Source organism: Falco peregrinus, chromosome 7 (assembly GCF_023634155.1).
Source record: "Falco peregrinus isolate bFalPer1 chromosome 7, bFalPer1.pri, whole genome shotgun sequence".
Taxonomy (NCBI): Eukaryota; Metazoa; Chordata; class Aves; order Falconiformes; family Falconidae; genus Falco; species Falco peregrinus.
The window spans coordinates 42,158,896-42,182,570 of NC_073727.1; the positions used below are offsets into that span (position 1 = coordinate 42,158,896).

At 48.5% G+C, this 23,675-nt stretch overlaps 1 protein-coding gene across 1 annotated transcript in view; it reads right to left on the minus strand.

Annotated features, from left to right (window-relative positions):
- Positions 1–23,675, minus strand: part of LOC129784886 (uncharacterized) — a 40,799-nt gene that overhangs the window by 10,898 nt on the left and 6,226 nt on the right. Inside the window, exon 3 of the mRNA XM_055810530.1 lies at positions 14,939–15,027. Within this exon, the coding sequence (XP_055666505.1) occupies positions 14,939–15,027 (89 nt within the window). The remainder of the gene's footprint in view (positions 1–14,938; positions 15,028–23,675) is intronic.

The following is a 23,675-nucleotide window of genomic DNA, read 5'->3' on the forward strand; positions in this document are numbered from 1 at the left end:
TGGGAAACACAAGATGCACTTTGTCCATCAGTATGACAATATATTGCAATTGAGGCTGCATCAGGAGGTGTAGCCTATTATTTCCCAGACCTTCAGACTGATATATTAAGTTCCCCCCTGAGTAATTTAAGAAGTGTGGGCTTTATGAAGAAGTGCTAACTTGTTTGAATGTAGGAGGAAAGCAAAAAGTCAATGAAATGTGGTAGGCTGGCTGACCTGTGCATGGGCTGAATGTTTTGCCTGTGTGAAGAGAAAGACTGTCCAGGGGTGTTTGCAGTTTAAGACTGTAGCAGACACTCTTTCGGGAAAGCTGGTATGTTTTCTCCCCCACTAGGATTTAGAGCTTGGGCTGTTAATTTTACCTGAGGAGAGGGTCTTTCTAAGAACAAAAGCAAAGCCTTTGGGCCCTGCAGCACAGAGTCCCTTCCTCCAGTGCTGCCAGGAAAAAGAACATTAGTCTGATTTGTGGTGCATTTCCAAATACATGGCACAATTACCTGGATGGGATGCAGGAGGAGAATGTGATCATTTTTACTACGTGTATGAGCCACACAGAGTTTAGATGCATGCATGCAGAACAGCTGCAGGAAAAAAACCCAACCCCAAAATCCAGCTGAAAACCAAACACCAGATACCAGGGTACACCATACTTCAAAAGCTATTCTGTGCCTGCTGGGGTCCAGAAAACTTTTCCTTCTATTGCTACAAGAGAGCTGTCTGGTCCACTGGGCAAAAGCTTTGCTAAAAGTCAAAGCCAGCTCTGTTTACATCCTAGATTGCAATGCATCCAGCTGGCATTTGTTGAGAGTGGCAGCATTTTCTGAATAACAGCCTACACAATGTAGGAGATTTCTGATGCATTTTTGTGAGAATAACGGGCTTAAAAAGCATTGCTCCCCGCAGGGTGCCTAGCCTCCTTCATTTTCCTCTAGCTGTGAAGCTTAAAAAACACAAGAGCTGGGACCCTGAAATGAGCACCTTACCCAGCAGAGTCTAGGGGAACATTTATGATCTGTGAAGCTGATGAAATGTATTTAAAAGATGGACCTAACTTTTTCTGCGATGTGGACTTCCCTGTAGCTGTGCTAGCAGTCCCCCTCAGACCAAGCCTGCCCAGGGAATTTCCCTTTCTGCCTTTAGTATCCTCCTGATTTATTATATTTCAAAGCTTCTTTAAAACAAACAGAGCTGCTGTCTCTCTCACCTCCACTTGTTTTGAAGGACCTGCTCATTAGATAGCATCTGAACCACAAACTGTCTTACCAAGATCAGAATGGAGAAGCCCAACCAGAAAAGTGGCGCTGGAGGCAGGAGAGCTGCCCCCGGCTGACCGCCGGCGTGAAAGGGTGGTGGACATCAACGGCTTCCTCAAGCACAGGCTTTGTGCAGGTGACTCTCCTGAAGCAAAAGCTTGTGCCCTTTATATATAAATCGGGAAACATCAGATGGCTGATTTGAAAACCAGTGACGAATGCTTAAATGCTAGAAAAACAGTCAATTGTTTTGTATAAAGAAAGGTTACTGTGTCAGTGTGTTCTATATAGAGAGCCTGGGTTTGGGCTCTGGGGGTGGGCACGCTTGATCGACTCTGATGTTGTTGATCTAGCCATTAGCAGGATTATTATGAACCTTGCTTATCATAGTGCCACGCCTGGGGCTCAACCAAATCAGGGCACCACAGCTGAGAGAGGGACCAGGTTTCTGCCTGAGCAGGTTGTAGCCTGGGCACAGCAGGTACCTGGGGTCCATGCAAGGAAGTTACCAGTTTGAAGGGATCTGGTACCTGCTACCACTTTCCTGGGGCATCTTTTAATGAACTAAGCATAATAGCCTGGAGGTCTGCGTAAGTAGGCTCTCGGAAGTTAGCATGGGGGTGGGTTTCCCTGGGGGGAGGACAGGGGCAGTGGCATGCCCATTATGCAGGGTCGGGGTTAGGGAGCAGGGTGCTGCTCGACTCTGCTGCCCCCCCAGCCAGCTCCACGGTGAGCCCCTGTCAGGGTCAAAGTGGTAAATTTCCTGAGGAAAAATAGCTTGGATTTCTGTCTGTGCAGAATGAAGGGAAGACTGAAACTGTTTTGGAAATGATTTCTGCATCATGAAAAATTTAACTGAATATAAAATGCTACTGAAAAAGTAAGGTTTCCTCGGCTGAAAACCAGCTATTTGAAATGTGAGTCAGCTTCTTGCGTTTCTTCCACTTTCAGCAAGAAAGTCCCCAGCAGCCTGCCAAAAATAAGATTTTGAGCAGCTGTTCTTGAGAAATCAAGCCCCTTTCAAATTTCTTTTTCAAGCCAGCACGAAAAAGACCTGTTTATTTTCTCTGGTGTAGGTCAGTAAAAGTGGAGTCGCAGATTTACCCGTCTCGCCCGTCTCCAAGCACAGCCCGATTTTTGCTTTTGGTTTGGCTCTTAGTTCACTCATGCAGAAGTTGAACTTTGAGGAAATCCCCAAAGACAAAGCCTGGCCACAGTACTACAGTTAGTCAGGTGCAGGATTTTCCCGTCATTTGTTTATAACTGACTGGAGAGTTTCTTGGGTTTTTTTTGTTATTTTTCAAAAAATACTTAAGGTAGGGGAGTTTCAGGGATTATTTTTGGAGCTATTATATATTTTTTCATATCATGTATTTCATATATGATATGAAAAAAAGAGAAGTATAAGAAGTAAGAAAATCCATTTGACTTGATATTTGTGAGGCATAATCTGTGTACACGTTTTCTTGTGTAGAAGTAGGGTTACTGCTGCTGTTAGCCAAGGGGAGATGGATGCTCATGGCTGGGTTTCTGGGAGGCTGCGATCGAGGGCCACCACGGGGTCAACTTTACAACTGCAGATAAGAGCAAAGTGTGGCTGGCTGTAGTTAAATATTGCTGCTTGCCCAAGAAAGGGAGGAGTTGTCTCTTTAAATGCCTCTGGATGTGTTTGGGCCCTTTTAGCTGCTTATTCTTTTCCTGTCTTGCAGCTGAACCCTTATTTTTGCAATGAAGCAGTGGAACTGGCACATCAGAGATATGATGTGAGCCAGAAGGGCCAAGAGTGAGACCTGGCCTTGGCCTTGCAGAGGATGTGAACAGCACTTTGGTGAGGCTGATGGAAACTGTGCTCACGTGAGGACTGCAGGATGAGGGAACGTCAAGCAGAAAAGTGATTTTTTCTTTTTTCCTCAGGAAAACAGGTAACATGGACACATAGGTTCATCCACAAAGCCAGGAGAGTCCATGAAATCACCTAGTCTGCTTGCATGTCCACAATGGAATTTCAGCTGGTTAGTTTTGGAGTGAGCCCAGTCAGCAATGCATGCTTGACTACAATACTTCTGCTCTTAGTTAACACATACACCACCACCACCCAAAAAGCTTTTCCTTTCAAATTGGAGATCTCAGCAGAGAGATCACCATTTAGCTTGATATTTTCTTCACCATGGTTCAAATGTTCATAATGACTTTACTAACAATGTGGTTATTTCCACATTTTATTTTTCTCAGCTTGTACCGCTACCACTTCTCCTAATGTCTATTTCTTCTACTTTCAAGAGCCTCTTGTGGCAGCTCTACATTTCCTCTACATGAATGAATCCACACCCATACTCTGAGTCATCTCCTAATCTTCCCTGTAGTAATTTATCTGGGCTGATATCCTTCAGATTTGCGCTGTAGAGCTTTCTCAAACCCTGCAGCAGTTTTTATGGGACCTTTCTGCAGTTTTGTCAACTTTCCAGATCCTTTAAAAAATACAGACAACAGTGTGTTGGAAGTCCTTCAGTTTCATTGTTTCAAACACCCTTCTAAGGCAAAATTAATCTCCTTACTTCTGCTAATTGTTTTTGGTATACCCAAAGGTCACACCAAGATCTGAGTGTATAAAAGCTTCCTTACAAGTGGTTGTCTTGCCAATAAACAGCTGAAAGAGGCTTTAAAACAAGCCAACTGTCCCAGCTTCCATCATCTACCTGAATTAGTGAGACATGGATATCTCCTGGATATGGTTACACAGTGTACAGATCGACTCACAGAGGAGATGAGTCATTTTGATCAAGAACATTTTGAAGAAGTAAAGGACTTGCATACAGTTGATACACAGAGAGGACAGGGCTAAGGCATCCTCCTGGATGAGTTTTGTGGGGTCAGGCTGAGTACAAGAGGCTTACAAAAACAATAGTTGGCAATATTTATATTATTTTTCTTGATTATATTGTTCAGTAAGAAATAGATGCAATGAGTTTGACTAAATCCCTCCTCCTGCCCAGAGGTGGGCAACACAGTGGGACTTCATTTTGACCTTAAAGCAAATGGCATTTTGCTTTGATGGCTATAACTGATTTGAAATGAAATTGCCCATCCACTGATGGACAAGGGTTGCATGGAAAGCACCAAGGAGGCACTTTATCCTCCAGTGGGAGCTCCTCAGTTCCCTTGCTTTTCACTGGTTATGAGAAATCTCAGAGAATGCCATTTCTTTCATATGCAAAACCAGAAGCATTGCCTCAGGCTGCAGATTAATGGGGCTAATTTCCACAGCCAGGTCTCTTCTCATTAATCCACCAATACGTGTGGAGCAGGGGAACCACTGTGACTGTGCCACAGCCCTGGTTTTCTCAGTGCCTGAGTTTTGAAATATGTAATGGGAAGCTAGGAACTTGCCACTTAGCTTCTCAGCAGTGGACAGTGATATGTGACTGCTGCCTGGGACAAGAGAGGAGGCAAGGTTAGTGGCTGAGGATTGATGTAACAGGTCCAGCAGCTGGGCTGTGTTTCCATATAAAATCCAAACATGCAGGCTTATCTGCAGTATACCTGGGTTCTCCATTGGCTTGGATGGCCTATAGAGACTTGCACTTGCCCTGGGAAGGGCAGCAAGGACATCTGCTTCTGGCAAACCCTGGGTCCATCCGTGGGCACAGGTCCTCCAGTGAGCTGGGCTGAGACTACCTCAAGACACTGCACCTTCCAGTCTGCCCTCTCTCGTGGAAGGTTAAGCAGCACAGATGTATTTTCTACCTCATTTACACCTGGTTCCCATGACAAGATAACACTCAAATCTTCAGCAACCTCAAAGAGAGCAGAATCAGAGCAATACGGTGTGAAGCACACCTTGATGGTGTACGAAGGTTCTCCTATATCAGCCAACTGCAGCTTTGTCCGCTTGTTCCCTGTCTCGCTTGTGACTTGTTACATGTCTTTTCCTCTGCAGAGCAGGTGACAGGGTCACGTGTGGAATAAGAAACATGAACGATACTCCAGTAACGCCCATCTCTTGTGCAATGAGAGGAGCACACCCACGTACACCATACCCGGTGCTTCCTCCCAAGGCCCTCACTTGCTCTGCTGGCTGCGTGGTACCAGGGAGCTCAGGGCTGCTGCAGATTTGCAAAGGTTTTTCTGCTTTGGGTGACATTTAACTATTAACCAGTTGTGTGGAGACTGAAGTAAAAGGTGCCATTTGTGGGAGGTGATGTGTGGATGGGAGAAACAGTAGCAGTAGTAGGTGTCATGCAGTAAGAACTATCTGGTTGTGTTTACCCATTTAGACCTTGGTTTTCTTAAGGAGAGAGCCTTTCTGGGTCCCTGGCACCCATACGAGGCTGCAGGCTCCCATGCTTGGCTTAACCTGGGTGCTAAGTACTCCTGGGCCTGGCTAGCAGGAGATTGCCTGGCAGTAGAGGCAGTGAATGACTGCATGACTGGGCTTAAAAGCTTGCAAATGTGGGAGCCCAAGTGGGGAGTGGGTGGAAACCTTCAGGATCCATTCATGCTGGTGGCTGAAATAACCCATGCAGGTTGACACCATGGCACGGTTTGATGCTGATCTCCATGCAAACCTGGAGCTATCTCACCCTGCTGAGATGAGACTTGCCCAGCTCTGCCTAGCTTAAGTGAGCACCCAAGGCTCTGTCAGGGAACAGACACTGCTTCAAGCATAACTGAGCAAGAGGAGGATGAGTGTTACTTGGCTCAGCTCAGCTCTGGGGCTTGTCATAGCACTGGGATGGCCCCACAGCCCTCTGGCTCATCTTTCCTGCTCTTAAAGGTGCCTGTCACCACTGGCACAAGTGCAATGCACAAGTACATGCCAACTACACTTGCACTGGGGTAACAACAGGACCCAGCTCCTAGCCGCTTTTCGTTCACCCATAAATCTCAGTAATCCTCCCCGGGAGGATGCTGAAGAGGAGGATGAAGCGAGTTTCCCGTAGGCAGGCAGGAAATCAGCAGCACAAGGGGACTGGAAGTAATGTGGAAAAGGAAAATGCTAAACTTTCCTAAGCCTGAAATGTTTTGCCTGAAACATAAAGCCTGGCTTCTCTCTGGCTTTAGCTTGGAGTCCCACCTAGGTCAGCTCTGGGCACTGAAGTGGGCCTGTGCAGAACAGCAATGTCCTCCCACTGCCTCAAGTCAGAGGAGCTTACCTTCGAGACCACTGCCAGCAGGTGCACAGATTTGCTTTTCCTGGCTAGGGGGGACCCTGCAGCCCAGGCACTGGCAGGGTCTCCCCTGGACACAACTGAGTGCAAGGGGCAAGGGTGGGAAAAGGGGCTCCCTGGCAGCGTTACGAGGGACTTGAAGGCACGTGGCTAAAGCAGGGCTGTGCGAGCCAGTGCCAGATGACTCCAGGAAACAGGAATATGGAGGACAGGGACATGTTCTCCAGGCAGCCTATGGGCTGCCACCACTGAGTCCCCGGTGCAAAAGTGATTCAGGCTCTCAAGATGCTTTAGAAAAAGAGACTGTGATTGCTTGAACCATCCATGCCGGAGCTGATGAGACACAGCAATGAAGGAGGTGGTTGGGTGTGGGTCTGGCCTTCGGAGGGGCTGCTGCTCCCCAGGGCACGGGGGCTAGCATGCAGTTTCTGTGCTGGTGTTAGCAATCCTCCCGCTCTCCCAGTCATGGTGAGAACCCATCGCAAATACAGGGCTGGGGACCTCCTGTCAGGCTGAGCGGGGGAGGTATTTTCTTGCTTGCTTTCACTCCTTCTGCCTGGTTTCTTTCCCACAGGTGTTAATCTGCCCAGTGTTCAGTGCTTTCCCCTGACCTTTCTTCCATGGGCTGGTGGAGGTAATGGGAGCTGACACCGGGACAGCCAGCAGGGCAGGGCAGAGCTGCCATGGAAAGCAGTGCCTGCTGGTGCTTTGCACACAGAGGAAGCATGAAAAGGTCCTGTGGTGTTTCTTCCAAGAGGAAATGGCTTGCCCTTCATGCTTGGTAAGAAACCTTCCACCCCTACAGGGCAGAGCACTGTGGGTGGCCAAGGTTGAAGTCTTCAGCACCCGTGGGGAAGCCAGGGTTGTCCTGCATGCCCCAAAAGCAGCTGTGTGCCAGGACCTCCCGAGAAGCATCCTGCAAAACCCACTCAAGGGCTGGGGTGCTGCACGGGGCAGCCCCAGTGAGAGGAGGTAGACAGTGCTGCTATGGTGGGTGTAGCCTCCCAAATGCTCATGCAGCACCAGGGAATCTCACATCCAGGTCTGACCTATGAAATGAATGGGGCAAGGTGGGTTTACTGGGTGGGGAAGGAAGCTGAAGAGAGCAGGGCTGCACCCCTGGCATAGCCAGGTTCTGCCCATGCCCTGAGCTCAGGGCAGAGGATGGTCCTCTGTAGTGTCCTCACCCAGCGACTGGGGAGATGTCAAACAGGCTGTGGCAATGCTGGCGCGTTGCATGGGCCTAGCTCTGGGGCAATCTTGCATGGGGCAGCCCATGTCTTTGCTGTCCAAGGCTATCGCCCTGCCAAGCAGGGAGACCTTGTCCAAGCCACCCACTGGGGATGGCCAGCTCGTGCCAGCCTCCGGACGGTGCCAAGGAGCTACTGGCAAGGGCTGGCTGGCCCGGGCAGAGCCGTGCTGAAAACACCTGAACACTTTCTGAGAGGGATGCTCCTGTGCCAGTGATGGCACAGTCACCGAGCCAGTCCCCAAGATCACCCTGTGTGCTAGCAGAGCTTGTGCCCAGGCAAGCCCAGCTTTGCTGGCAGGAGAGCTCCATGGGCTGCCTTGTGCTGCCGAGCATGGGGAGGTCCTGGCTGGAGGCACTGGAGGCATCGCCAGCCATAGCCAGTGCTACCAGTGCTGCTGGCAGGCTTGGGAGCACAGGTCCCCCTGCTCGTTATTGGGCTGTATGTGCCTTTCCAAGATTTCCAAGTTCTGCAAACGCTGTGCGGAAAACTGCTGAGTTGGAAGGGGCAGCAGTTGACTAGGGGGAGGCCTCAGCAGGGATTCCCCCCGTAGCCAGCCTGTGACCCCCATCAGAGCAATGCCGCTCCCCCTAGCCCCCATCCCAGCCGGGTGTCTGCTGCCAGCCCTCCTGGGCCCAGGGTTCCAGTGGTCCCCGTGCCAGCATGCTGACGGCTCTGTTGCCCACCCCGGCAGCGTGGGGGAAATGCCAGGCATGAATGTCAGCCTTGGGACGCCTACAGCATGTTTCCTTTCCACCAGCAGACAGGATGTAAGCTGTCATGGGTGTTAATTAGCCTTCCCCGAGACCTGCAATGTGATGCTCCTGATTTTTGTCAGCGCATCTCTCAGTTTGAGGCTATCTCTTTTCAGACTAGTCTTGAGAGGGCCACAGCACTGAAGCCCCCATCCCTCTAAGGCTTTTTCCGAGCTCTCTTTTCTAGGTACAACGTTTTTCAAAAACAGGCAGAATCCTGTATTCTAAAAGCATCCTGTGAGTGCTGCAGAGTGCTGGCTGTTTCTGAATAAAGTTTGTCCAGATGTCTGCAGTACTGCTGGACTCAGCTAAGTCTTAGATGTGCCCAGTAGCAACATTGCACTTGGCCCTGCACATTTCTTGTGGCATACAGATGGGAATAGCCGTGTGTATGCAGAAAGGTGAGGAAAACCTTTACTGGCTTTCCTGAGAATTTCATTTAGAAATAAAATGAAATTGTTAGCTGTTTAGAGACAAGTTGGTTACAACTGAGGCTTGGACACATAAAATTTTCACTGCTTTGAACAAATTGTGTTGGTGGAAGCACAAACTGCCCTGTGTGGAATAACTGTATGAATCAGCATCGGGGAGGGCAGCAGCTGCTGCCCAGCAGCTGGGTGGATGTTCCTTGTCACTGGCCTGCAGGTAGACACACACAATGAGTGTCCTGCTCCCACGGGTCTGCAGGTAAAACAGAGCACGTGGCTTTCTCCAGTGGGAGATATCCAGCTTATTTTAAATCTCATCCCTCAGCACTGTAATAAAGAAGTAACAGGTTTGGTACCAGAGCTGTGAGATCCCACCCACCAGCCTATGCTGCTGGCTGCACCTTCCAGACAGGGAAAGGTGACCAGTAAGAACAGGGCAGTAATGCCTGAAGTCCCTCCAGTCATTGTAAAGCTGCGTGTATGCTTTGGTGTGCTGGTCCACTGCAACCTGGCCACCTCTTGTCACACCAGCAGTGTGGGCTCTGCAGGCCATCCTGCTGCAGGCTGAGCCCTGTATGGGGAACACCTCAGCTCCAAATTCACCCCATCAAATTCATCTGATCATAGTCCCCAGTGACTGGTCTTGGAGCCACACATATGTGTATGGTCACATCAATGGCAGGGTGACATTGTTTCAAAACATGCTTAGCTTTCTTGGTGTGAAAACCACGGTTCTGGTGTTCGTTGAATAAATTTGGATTGCAACTTTCATGAGACTGTAATTTATCAAAAGCACAAAGGGGAGTCACGCATGTCATTTCTAGAACTCAGATGAAAGTTAGAAAATTGGTAGAAAGAAAGGTTTAAGGTCTCTACCAGCAATGATGACATGTTTTTCCCATTAAGAACCTTTTTAGTTTGGGTGATATTTTTAGTGTTGTTTTTTTTCAACAAAAATGTAACATTTCCAAAGAAAGCAGACACCTTCTATAATAATATCAGCCAGCCTTTGAGTTTCCCATCAGAACAGCTTCTGTGAACTGTTTTGAACCAACCTGCATGAGAAGCTGAATGTTACTTCTGTCTTTATAAATAGGCCAGTTTTCACAAAACTCTTTCTCAACTAAACTGCTCTCACTTAATATGAAATACTTTCACTTATTACTTGCATTACAAAAAAAAGAGGGATCCTGCATGGATCAAGCCTGTTTTGCTATCAGTTAATAAAGGGACAAGTCTTACTCTGAAAAACCTCATATTTTGGGTTTGCTCCAGGTATCTGCAGTTCCTGATTGTCTTATTCCTACCTCCAAATCAATCAGCCCCATCACTGTGTTGAGTTGTTAACTATTCCTTGCCTCACCATATCCGTCTGAGGAAAGGCAGTATTATTAACCACCTGTTACAGATGGGGACTTGTGGCGCTGAGAGATGAAATGCCATGCTGCAGATGATACAGGTCGTCTGGGCAGAGCAGGGAGGGGATGCCCACGCTTCCCCTGTAAAGCAGCACCCTACCCACTATGCTTCCATATAGCTGGTGTTACGATAATATTATTTTTTTATTACTCATTTTCCCATCAGTCAGCCTATGAAAGAAAACTCACAGTGCTATCATCAGCTGGTTAAACAAGGGAGCTAAAGCATTTAGCTAGCATAAGCACACAAAGGATGAAAAATGGAAGGAAAGAGTAAAAGTGAATGAAGAGAAAAAATGAAAGGCAGGAGCAGCATGGCTGTCCAGAAGTAGTAGGAGGGTACAGAAATGAAATTGGAGTTTCAAGATGACCCATAAAACTCTATAGTGTTACCAGCAACCTCACTGATTTTGCCCTCAAAGTTCTTGTTTTGCAACAACCTTCACTTGACTCACCTACATCTGCCCACTTCAGTCCTGTGGCCAGCAAGAAACCCTTCCACCTCCTTTAACCACAGCCTTTCACACAAGGGTCTCTGCCGTCAGCCCCCAGACTCTGCATGACTCACCCGCTCTGCATCTCTGCCCACTCTGCAGCTCTCTACAGATATTTCCCTGAGCTTTCTCAGCTTGGCAAGTCTGTCGCACCATTGGGGGGAAAAATAATAAAAAAACATGACTAAATGTGGTTGCATGATGACAGCAATCAGATCTTCGGTGTTGGGATGGGCTCCAGCATCTCTGCAGGAGAGTTCAGTACATGCTGTGCCTCCCTGCTCAGACCTGGCTGCCTGGAAGGGGAAGGAGCCAGGGCAACAGAAAAGACCACACAGAGGCCAAGCTCCCCCGCTCCTTGTTCCATCAGTGTGAAGAACCCCCTGAACAGGTGTTTCGCTTTGCAAGGAAATACAGTGCTCAGGCTAGAAATCAAGACAGTGGTTAATTAAATTACTTTCCCAATGTCACAATAAAAGCTGCAAACCAGACTGGCCTCACTCTCTTGAAAGCCCCATTGATTGTCATCTTCAGTGCACTGCTCCTCTCACCTTCTGCAATTGCATCCGCAGTCATGGTAAGGGTTGGTCTGGGTCTACTGACCTCTCCAACACGATGTGAGTGGAAAACCCAGAGGAAAATCTTTGGGATAGGAATCCTGTCCCCATAAATGTCTGAAGAGGATGCATCTTGTTTAAATCCTCTTTCCTGCCAGGAGAGGGCAATGAAGTTAGCACCTAATGAGCAATATGCAAACTCAGCCTCAGAGGTACAGAAAACGCCTGGTACAAAAATAATCAGCTGCCAGGAAATGTCCTCTAGACAGCATCCCAAGGAATAAGTTCCTTCAGGTCTCGGTTTGCTATGGAGGCTGTGTGCTTTAAAACAAAAGGTTTGCCCTATTTACTTCTTGAAGTTTGTCATTGATAGTTTTCCAACATAAATCCAAAGGATTTCTGATAGGCGTGTTGGTTAACAACCAGAAAGTAAGCGTGGGAGTATGCTTATATTACCTTTTCCTAATGCTACTGGTAATTGCTCAGTAGGTCCAGAAACCAGACACTGCATTGACTTTGTCTCACAAGCTAACTCTTTAGTCAATGCCTGGATCTGCACTAGCATGTCCTGCATGCTACTGCAACCAGGAATTGGTTTGAGAGCTGGAGGAAGCTAGTTTCTAGACATTTGAATCTGCAGGATGAATAAACTCATCAATTTTCTGGAAATGACTTTTAGTTCAGTTATAATCCCCTGCATTAGCCCAGTCAGGTAGTTTGTGAACCTCCGTAGGAGAAAGGGAAAAATCACTGTTTAGACCAAGAACAGTCAGGACTGGATGGTCCAAGGGGTTGGCAGCCAGATCACAAAAGCTTTCACTTCCCCTTGAAATCCATCCTCGCTGTAGAGCGGCTATGAAGGACAATGCTCCAGTAAGTGCTCTGTGGTACTTGTAGAGCTTACTACCTGCACAGAAAAATTCAGGGGATATTCCTGATACATCACAGGGATATCTGTGACTGCTCCTAATCCTGAAAGGTGACAGCTTTATGAAGGTGGACTCCTTGTGACAATTCCAACTTGTGGCAATCTTCCTGCTGTTAAGTGTAATAGAGACTTTTCTATTTATGCTTATGTAGATTCAGAGGCTCTAGACCACGTCTGCAGGCAGCAACTCCGGGGTGTTGCCCAAGATGGCAACATTTTTTGGAATACAAAAGACATTTTTCATTTAAAGGCTGATTAGTTTGTGCTGATCACAGACAAAGAAAATGCTCTTTCCATAGGGCTTTGTGGGCCTTCTGCGTGTTGCTTCATGTCACGGTGAAGCCATCGGTGGCTTGGCCACGGGGCTGGGAGGTCGCAGGGAGGAACTGTGTGTGTGGTACGAAGGAAGCTGGGTTTAACCTGACTTTCACACAGAGCCTCTTCTGCACCTCAGAGGTTTTGTGTATTCCTAGGCTCAACTGTATTCAGTGGAAACTGATGCCTCCTTTTCTGAGATGAGCTGATTCAAGATTTGTCGCCACTAGTGCCGTGAGGCAGGTGCTGATGAAGCAACTGGGGCTCTGCCCTGGCTGTTCAGCAGGATTAGCACCAGCTCGAGGGATAGGCAAAGCAGGCAGTCACCCAGGGGAGCAAGCTACTGAGAGGGTGAAAACCAGCACAGCTCTCCAGCCCACACTGTCTGTTAGAGCGATGTTCCTTGGGCAGCCGGGCGGGCTGCAGAGGCAAGGCTCAGGGCAAAAGGACATGGCAGCTGTTCTTGAACCGCTGCTTGGAGGAGCAGCAGCTCCTGCTCTGCCCGGCTCCAGCTCACCACCTGAAGCGTAAACAGACAAACCTGGGTCCCAAGGGCTGTTTCTCCCAGTTCTGCTGCTTGCCCCCTCCCTCCTCTTTTCCTTCTGTAGGGGCAGCCCTGTGCTGGCACCTGACATTTGATTGTCCTGATGAGATATCTTAAACTAGCTTTGTCTAGCGGGGTACTAAAATAGGGGAGACTGCCAGAGCACGCCTCCCTACTCCATACACCTAGGTCACTGAGAAATTAGCTGTGGGCACCAGTTGCAAATTAGCTGATGGCACTAGCAACAACGTGGATTACACCACCAGAAGTGCACTCTTGGTAAATGCTGCCTCCTGCAGAAATGAGAGGGAGGACCCATGTTGTGCACGGAGGGGGCATGAAGCACTGGGACCGTTTTCCTGCCCAGCTGGGTCTGTTCTCAGGGACAGAGGTCTGAAAGTCCAAGCCAGAGGCTGAGGAGGCAGGGACTCAGGGCTGGAGAGGGGGCACAGCTGCCTCTCCAGTCAGGTACCCATCACCAGCCAACACAGGGGTGCTGGTGTCTCCTTCCTATAGAGATATCAACAGCCCCTTTTTCCTGCAGACTCCTGGAGTTTGTAGGGCTTGAGGTGGTGGGGGTGTGTATGTGATAGTATTTCACTTGTAACACCTAGTAAATTATGGCATTAAAGAAAACAGAGCAGGGATTCCTGGGTACTTGTTCAGTATTTGAGTTCCACCTGCCCACCTGGGCTGTAGGATGATTCTGGGCTCTGAGATGGAGCCGTATGGCAAGCCAAGAGGTGTCACAGAGAGCCACTGCAAAGGCTTCAATCAGGAATGTTTCCAGTGAAAGGAAAACATGTTAAACAGCCTTTCTCACAGTCTGACAGCTCCTGATGTTCATGTCAAGAAACAAATGCAAAAAACGTGCTCACTCTGAAGAGAGACATAACTGAAGAATAATTAGCTGCAAGCGCTCATACAGCACAACTTGCCCAATTCCCCAAGCGAGGAATGCTCAAAGACTCGGACTTCTGCTACCTGAAGACCAAAGACACGGCTTCCCTTCCTGCCTTTCCTCTGTAAGCTTTTTTTTAACACATACTGAGCCTACTTGCAACACCACCGTGTCCAGTTAGCGGTGCCATTTGACTAACCAGAATGAGTTTATTGGAGAACAGAAGGGAAATCAGGGCTTTGCAGTGAAGTAGCTGCAGTTCAAATGATAGTGTTCCTCTGCTTACTGGAAAACAGTTTAATGAAGGAAGGAGGCACTGCCGCTAACGTTCAGCAGGAATGTCCCATCAGTTTGGCTAGGCAAGCCATGACCTGTAGTGAAATAAGGCAGTAAATACTATCACAGCCAACTCTTCTGCCTGCTTTAAAGGTTTTGTTACCCCAAAGAAAGAAGAACAGCTGGAAAGCAAAAAATCTAAATGCTCTGCAGGGAAAACTGCCAGTGGAGGCTTCCCGACAGCATAGGCACAAACTAACGTGAACAAGGAGCCAGCACTGGCAGCCCTTGCCATGGAGGGGGAGAGATGGAAGAGGCTGAGCTCCTGCTGGGCTCACACAGGCACGGTGGGAGGGTGAGAAGAGTAGCTGGGGGGCAGTGCCAGGAGGTGCAGTTCCCACCGCCTCTCCCCTCCATCCCCTCTACAACAGCAGCCCCTGCTCCGCACCCACAACTCTGCCATCTCAGCCACCCCAGGCACCGTGTGGTTGCTCCCTCGTCTGAGACTCTCCTGGGGCCCGCTAGCACGGGACACTGACAGCACTATATGACAGACCTGACACATGTATAGGCAAGCCGAGGTATATCGCCTTGCTCCTGGGCATTAAACATCTGTGCAGGCACTGTGTATATGGCACACAATGTACATACCTGGCTGAAGGCAACCATGGCTTGCTCAGACCTTTGCTGAATAAGAGTGATGGTGCTGAACACCGGCGGGAAGGAACAGTCTTGAGGGGCTGAAAATGAGAATGAGTTTCTTATCAGTTTCCATCATCCAGCAAAGCTCCCACAAAGGTGAGGGATTTGAGCATTTAAAGGAGTCATTGCTACAAAGCATCTATGGGAAGAGGATACAGTCTGTTTGTGCTCCTAACTCCTGAATGCTGCTGAATTTCCCCTCGAGTGCCAGGGCTCCAAGCCCCACAGCCGTTGGCACAACAGCCGAGCACGGCAGCGCTGGCCGTGGCAGGTGCACAGCTGCAGCACCATAGGCAAAGCCTTGGGGCCACCAGCTGAGGCACCCCGGTGGGCGTCTGCCCGAATTAAGGCAACTGCAGAACCAGTGTCTGCATGGGCGCTGCTCCCCCTGAGCTTCTTCAACGGGCAGTGGGGAGATACGGGCACTTGCAAGGCACTGTTCTTCCTTCTCTGCTTCTGCAGTCAGCTTTGGGAGAAGAGGAGCTGTGTCATTTCCCAGAAGTGCCCGCTTCTCCGCACTGGCTGTAAAAAGCCCCTGGAGCAGGTGGGTTGGATACAGACCTCCGCCTTCTGTAACACGGGGTGAGAGGACCCTGTCCAGCCAGGCTCCCAAAAGCAAGCTGGGTGCCGTGCAAAGGCAACCAAGCTGGCTGCAGTTAGAGGTGGGTACGCTGCCTCCTGCAAATCCATGGGGGAGCTGCCTGCCTCTTAAAGAGCTCAAATCCCTCAGATTTGTACTTTGGGACAGTGGGCTCTGCATGGCCACCTGCCATCCAAATATGAGCACTAGTGCCAGGGGACAAGGCTATTTCAGGAACAAAGGACACAGCAGAGGAGCATCAGAGACAAGAAATGGCTCCTTGCTGCCAAGCGTTGACACGAAGCCGATAAAGGGCAGGTTACTGACCTTCGGGGGATGCCTGTCTTGTTAAAGCTGTACTTGCAGTATTATTTTTAGATACTTGAAAAGCAGGTTGGTATATTTACAGACAACTTTCTGAACATTTGGCCTCATTTACTGAGTGGAAAAAGAATGATTAAAAACACCATCTGCTTTTTATCGAAACTTTGTCCCAAATTCATCAGATTTTCAGCAGCTTTCACCTCTAACTCTCAATTTTTACTTGTGAAGGTTATTAGCAGCTGTGCTGGTTTTGGCTTGGATAGAGTTAATTTTCTTCATAGTAGCTAATATGGTGCTATGTTTTGGATCTGTGCTGGAAACAGAGTTGATGACACAGGGATGCTTCAGTTTTTGCTGAGCAGTGCTTACGCAGAGCCAAGGCCTTTTCTGCCCCTCACCCCACCCGGCAGCGATCAGGCTGGGGGGGCACAAGGGCTGCGAGGGACACAGCCAGGACAGCTGACCCCAACTGACCTAAGGGATGTTCCATACCATGGGACGTCATGCTCAGCATATAGAACTGGGGGGAGAAGAAGGAAGGGGGAGACATCTGGAGTGATGGCGTTTGTCTACCCAAGTGACCATGACACGTGATGGAGCCCTGCTGTCCTGGGGATGGCTGAGCACCTGCCTGCCCATGGGAGGTGGAGAATGAATTCCCTGTTCTGCTTTGGTTGTGTGTGTGGCATCTGCCTTACCTATTAAACTGTCTTTATCTCAACCCATGAGTTATCTCCCTTTTACTTTTCCAGTTCTCTCCCCCCTCCCACCGGGGGGGTGGGGGGCAGTGAGTGAGCAGCTGTGTGGTGCTTAGTTGCTGGCTGGGGTTAAACCAAGACAGTCCTTTTAGTAGCCCAACATGGGGCATGAAGAATTTGAGATAAGCAAAGTAATTGGGAGAGGTAACAAGCGAAACATGGACCAAACATTGCTAGAGAGCTGAACTATTGTGGGGAATTTCTTCTGAGGGTTAGACCAACCCAGCACAGCAGCATACTGCTCCATGCTGTTTACAAATGGCAAATAAGCCCTACTACCTGTGTCTGCAGATCTTGTCTCCTGGGAGAAGTGGCAAGGTGGCCTCAGTCTTCTGCTAGGGAGTTACAGAGGAAAAGGTGAGAGTGTGTGTGTGCACCACTGCCAAAGCTGGAGGTGAGACGAGAACTGAGTAATTTTCTAGAGGGTAGAAACGAAGATCTCATCAAGTTGGTGCAAACCAGCCCAGTGCAAAAGTCAGGCACCTGTGCAACACGGAGCAGAGCTGGAGGCACCGCGTGCTCCCTGAGGGTGTTGGAGACCAAGCTCTGTGAAGGGTGATGGGGAGTCAAGCCAGCTGAGACTAGCCCCGTGGTACCCCAGCCCATGTAGCCAAAAGCAAATGCAGTTTCCCAGAGTAGATGAATGATGCGGTCCCAGTTGTCATCAGCAGAGAAAAGTAAAGCAGCAGCAGAAGAGAAAGGTGCTGGCATGCATGGCCATGAAGCTGCAGCAGCACTGCAGTGAGATACTACGAAATTGCTTTCTGCTAGGAACAGTGAAAGACAGGAGTGACACTGGTATGTTTACTCCTGGTTTATACCTGATTTATACCAATTTGACACTGGTATATTTACTCCTGTGGTCTCTCTGCATGTGGAAGGTTGTGTGACAGGCGTGACACTGCTTCATATCTGCAGAGGAGATGGTTTCTCAATGCAATGGTTGTTCCCATGCTTGTACTATCATGACCCTTTTTGCTGCCTGCCTTTGACAAATACCTTAAAATACAAAATCAGAAGTCAGAGAATTGAACATTGAAATTGCTTATTATGTCCATGTGTCTGTTATCAGAGCAGCAGGTTTTTTTTTCCTTCAATGAACATTGACTCATTATTTGCAGAAGCTCTTTAGAAGTCAGCTGTTCAACAAAAGGTCAGTAAGCGACAAAGTCCATGTTGCTCTCATGGCAGTCACTACAGAGCATGTGGATTTAAACGTGCTTTGGGGAAAGTTTATTCTCCTAAGATAGGGTGTTGTCCTCATGCTTGAGCCCAGCAGGACTCCAGCTTGGGGAGTCCTCCAGCTCCAGTTTAAAATATGGTACATGTGGGGAGCATGGTCTGTCCATCACTGGTTTTGCAGTACCAGGATAAATCACCTGTTTAGTGATGGAGTGATAGAAATAGCTGCACACTGCGGGGAAGTGAGGATGAATCCTGACCCAGGCAGAGATCTGTTTTCTCCCCAGCTTACTCCCTTGTATCATGAGTTCTGACCATATCTGCTTATAAAACTGTCAGCATTGTCTGTCAGTCCACCTCCATTTAAACCCACAAGGACTGTTCAGTGCAGACTCCCAAGCAAGCTGCACATGGGAGGGCAGACACCACTTTCTTGATGCAACATCTGCCAGCAAGTAGCATCAAGAAGTTGGCCAGGAACCATTTCTGAACCACCTAGGGCCACCCAGAGGCATGCTTTCTGCAGAGCAGGTTCAGGGAAAAACCTTCCCAACTGGCACCCGGGGTGGGGATGTGTGTTACAGCTGGTGCCAGCATGATGCTCAGGCTGCCTGGATCAATGCATCACCAGGAGGGCAAAGAAAGAGTACCGCACTGTGGGGAAGAAAAAGTGTGTTCCTCTCCCTGAATCAAGGGTAAAGCAAATTATTTCTCTTGCTGTTATTCCTGTTATTCTAGAGTTGCTGCGATTTCATCTACCAAGCGCATATAGCAAAGATTAAATAAGCTGTTTCAAGTTACATATGTACACATGCACATGTTTTGGAACCAGTGAAAACAACAGACCTGATGATCCTCCTCTCACTCCAAATATGAGGAAGAACAAGACCTGGCTCTGGGCTATGATGCTGGAGGGTCTCCTGAGAGGCTGAGGCATGAACCCAAGTGTCAGTCCTGTGGGGTGGGTAACCATGGCAGGTCCTGCAGAAACTACTGCGCTTTGCAGCAGGATTATGTGCTTTAGCAGACCTTGCTCTGGGCAAAGGACTGGGTCAGACGTAGTTAACTACCTTCTTGCAGAGGTAGGAAGCAGAGCCCTACAGCAGGGATGGAGTACAGATCTTCCTTGCTTCACCCAGTTCTGCTGCTTATCACCTGCAGGAGTGCACTGGCTGTCAGCTGAGATGGCTGAGAAGTCCTTCCAAATGATGCCCTTCCTTAGGTCTCTAGGTGATGGCCTCTCCGCTTGGTGAATTGAAAACCAGTGCTACCTGGATGGGGCAAGAGGTTTCCTACCACAGTTCATTAGCAAAGAACTAAATCTAGGAAGCGAGAGGTACTGGGATGTGGAGAATCAATCCAGTGCATGCAACATGTTTCAGATAAAAGCAATAAATTACTTCATCAGGGTCCAGGGGCTTGGAACTGGTTATTTCCACATGGAAAGTGCATTCAGTTTTTATGATTTTAAAAAAGAAATTAATGCCTTGTTAGAAGAGTTTGCATAGAAGTTCCCACATGGGGTGCATGTTTTTACCTTCTGGCCCGAGTCCTTATCAGTGCAAGAAGAGCTCCATGAGAAACTCCCACCAGCCCTCTGGGACTGCTGGGCTGTCTCCCAGCCTTTGTGTTCCTTCATGGCTACTGGGCATCTTTACTGGGTATGTCATCCCCTCTCCAGCCTCCTAAGTGATCCCTGGTAAAACCTCCCTGCCCTCTTTGGAAATCCCTTAGAAAGCCAGTACAGGTGGACAACGCCAGTGTCAGGTTGGTGGTGCAAAACTTGTGGACTTGGACAGACTTATACCTGGCAGATTTTGTGTTTGGTCTTTAATTTACATGGAGGGGATGGTATTTTCATCTGATTTATTGGACAGAATAATGTTGTGTCACAAAGAAAAACCTTATTCCCAAGTATTGCTGCTACTTTGGTGGAAAAAACCTACATGTGATTGCTACTGAAAGACTGCAGCAGGTACAGAGAAGCCAAATTAACTTTGTCCTGCGCTCCAAGAGTCAGGAGAATTTGAATCCATTTATGCCGGTATTGAGTATCGATTACATCATGATTTCTCTCTTCAGAGGTTTTACTCTGCTTAACAGAAAACTTCTCTTGCTTCATGGAGGATATTGCAGTATCTGCCACAAGATAAACTCCAGCCCTTCTTACTCTATCCTATAACCTGCTCACATCCTGAGACACCAGATAACGCAAGGATGACATCTGCAGATTGCAGAATTTCAGTTGCACTCACTGGGAGCCATTTGCTTAATGAAATTGCCCACATGGACAATGCAAGGGCTTCATCCCAGGCACCCACAAGGAGAACTGTCTGAAGATTTGACCATAAGTTGGAAAACAGGAGGGAAAGCTTAAAAAATGCCTCGCTGCTTTGCATGTTGCAGTGGGATATACGGTACTGAGAGTGCTAAGCAACCCTGGCACCAAATGATGTGCTTTTTGAAACTGGCAGAGACTTTTTTTAAAAAAGTCAAAACTCCTTTATTAGCTTAAAGCACTCCACCAAAAAAACTGAAATTCCAGAGTTTAGTAATTTTTCCTTGGATGAGCTAACCACATGTTGCTGGTTTATAGGTGCAAACGCATCGCTTGTTTTTACACATTCAGAAAGCCTTTCAAAGTGTTATCTCCTTCAGAGATATACAGGGACATGATTTTGCCATCTGGACAGACTTTGAAGTGGCCAGATTTTTCAGCAGGCAAGGGCCAGCACTAGCTGAAAACTAAACCCGTTTCTAAAACCTTGGACTTTTATTTCTTCAGGACTTTCAGAAATGCCCCCACATCTACACACCTACTTCTGCAACCCTTAAGGATGAACTAAAAGCCTCTTCACCCCGCTCCACCACACTAGGCAAGAGGCCTTGTGAAAATGGCAAACCCATGTCCTTCCTTCTCCTCCTGCAAGAATCCATCACTGGCAGGAACACAGAGATTTCACATGATTCACATTAAGATATCATTTAAACCAAACCCCACAAGACACCAGAAGCAGAAGCAGAGAGGGGAACCCAGGGGGTTTCCCGGAGGTGTGCTGGCAGGTGAAGCTGCCTTTCCTTGACCAGGTTTTCCCAGGGGACATACTAAAATTCCCAGGGACTTTCTCAAGCCACATCATGCATGTGCACGTGTGGAGGAGGCTGGGGAAGGGCCAAACGTGACCACCAGAGCATATCAGACCACAAAAAAGGGGAGAAAAAGGGGCTCCTGGGGTGGATGATTCCTTTAAATGAGCTTTTGGCTGGACCTGTCCCCCAGTTTGCTTCTCACCTGAGACCAGCAGCAAGGAGGGGACAAGAGCTATGGGGGTGGCCCTGCTGCACCTTGGAAGTGGGACCACTGCTCTCCCCAGCATGGTCAAGCCTCAGCCCCCCAGCAGTCACCACAGCTAGGGCATCATCACCCATAGCCCCCTGCCCATCTGCAAAGGGGAAGGGTCTGGTTCCCTCCTGCAGTGAAGTGAGTGGGTGCAGCTGGCACCATACAAGCACCGCGGTGCAGGGGGCCTTGCCCATTCAGGCACAGTGGGAACTGATGAGGTGGGCATGTAGCAGGGGTGACCAAGGTGATGGGAGCAAAGGACCAAATTTTGTTATCACTGTATAACTGGTGTCATTCAGGAAGGATAAGGGAAATGGAAGAAGAGGAGGAAAGGGGATAAGCCAGGTGGGAACGGCTGGGGTGAACTCCCATGGCTGCAAGGGAGCGGGAAGAGCTCGGAGCAGGTGGTGCAGGGCAGAAGCATCCAGACGCTCTTCAAGGCAGTGCAGTGCTGTTAAACCCAACTGCCTACAGATGCTGCTGGTGCCACAGCTAAGCCTGTGCCTTCGGTAGCTAGTGTTGCCTGCCCGATGCAGGGCTCTGCTTCCGACCGGGAACAGCCTGGGCTGCTGCTGCCTCAAAGAGGGCAGGGGTTGAGTGGGGCAGTGCTACTCGGCATGGGACAAATGAGTGCCCGGGCTGGCTCTAACAGTTTATGCACAATATTATAGTTTATACCAATTATAGATAATTAAGCTGCAGTGCCAGGGAGGACTCCCAGGTAGTGCTGCCTAACATGCTAGTGTAGACATACCCTGACTGGCCCATGCCCTGGCCATTTCTGCAGCCAGCCCTGCTAGCTGAAATTCTGGATGGGCGGCCTTTGGCGAGTATTTCCATGGCATGTAGATGTGTGGCATCAGCTGGCTCCTTTGTGCCCCCTGGAGCAGGGCATCTCTGTACCCCCTAGGACCTGTCCTGTGCCCTGCTGTCCCACCACCCCCAGCAGCATCCACAAGGGTTTGGGTTGGCTCAGTCAGGCGGGCTGGGAAGGAACTCACAAATACATGCAAAAGAAGGATTTCTGGTCTCAGTTGTATCAGTGCAGGCAGAGAGTGGTTCTTCTGAAATAAGCAGCAGCACCTGCAATTTAAGCTAGCCATCCCAAGAAGTGGCTCCAGGCTTATATGGAATAAACCACACTGGAATTTGCTTCAGGCTGGTCTGTGTTAAAACTCTTTTCCAAAGCTAAATTGTGCTACTAACATTGCTGAAGCCAGCGTGGTTACTCTGAACTTCTAACTGAACCACAGCAATAAATAGATTTTTATCTAAAGAGGTTTAAAAGCCAACCGCCTGGTTATGGGGACTGGTGAGATTTTCTTTATTGACTGTGCAATCAGTGTGATTTAGAGCCCCTGCAGGAGCCCTGCTGCAGGCTTAAGAGCCAGCTGTGATAAATCCCCCCACAAGCTCCACTGGGAACTGCTGCTGATCCCAGCAGCAGTGGCACTGGGAGGTTCCTCATCATCATCATCATCTTCCCACCCTCCTGGTCCTGCCTTCCCAGTGTCCTGCCCTCCCATGGAGCCAGTCACTTGTCTGGCATCACACCCCTGCTTTCCAAGGTAATAAATTACTGCGGGATGCAGTTTTGCATGGGACTTCATTAACCACAAACACTGTTGTCCCTTTTCCTGCCACACATCCATGACTATCGGCAGTAGATACGCATTTCTGAGGCTCCCGGGAGGACCCACCAGGCTGCGACAGATGGTGCACCGGACTGATGGATGCGTGGGGCTGGGGAGGCGATTCACTCTTCTTATCTCTTGGGAACATGTCCCAGTACAGCCTGGCACACCACGACACTTCATTCCCATGGCATTGCAAGGGGTTTATATACATTGTTAACACTGGAAAAAGTGGGATGTAAGTTGAGGAGCCTTATTTGGTACTGTCTTGTTCCATTTTTTGAGATCATTGATACTCTGAAAAAGTACCAGACTTAAGTAAAATAGTGAGGGGCCAGATCCATAAAACTAGAAGTGGAGACAAGACTGTATGTCAAAGTGCAGTAAGACAAATCCAACCCCTGCTATGGGTGCTAGTGCCGGGGCTGTGTTATGTCTAAAGAAAACTGATTTTTTTCCAATGTATATTGAAGGGTTACTTTTGCAAAAAGTTACATAAAGCAAAAATTTATCTTGGGGCAGTCAGCATCCCAACCTTCTCTGTTAAATAATCACGTAATTTTTTTTCTTTTTGTTTCTTGCCTAGTATCTCACCAGGAATAGAAAAATAGAGAGATTAAAAAGAAAGAAATGGGAAGAAGAGAGAGAAAAATAAGCTTCTCTGAAATGTTTTTACAAGGTTTCCACAGACAACTCTGAACAAAATATAACTATGGTTTCTTTTATTTTTTCCCCTCTTAACTCTTTCTTTTCAGTAAACTCTTTCTTATTGGAAAATGGTCCACTTCTGCTAGCAGCCCTAGTTTTGAAGAGCAGGAGGAACAATAGAAAACTGGATCAGTTGGCATGTAAAATACACTTCCAG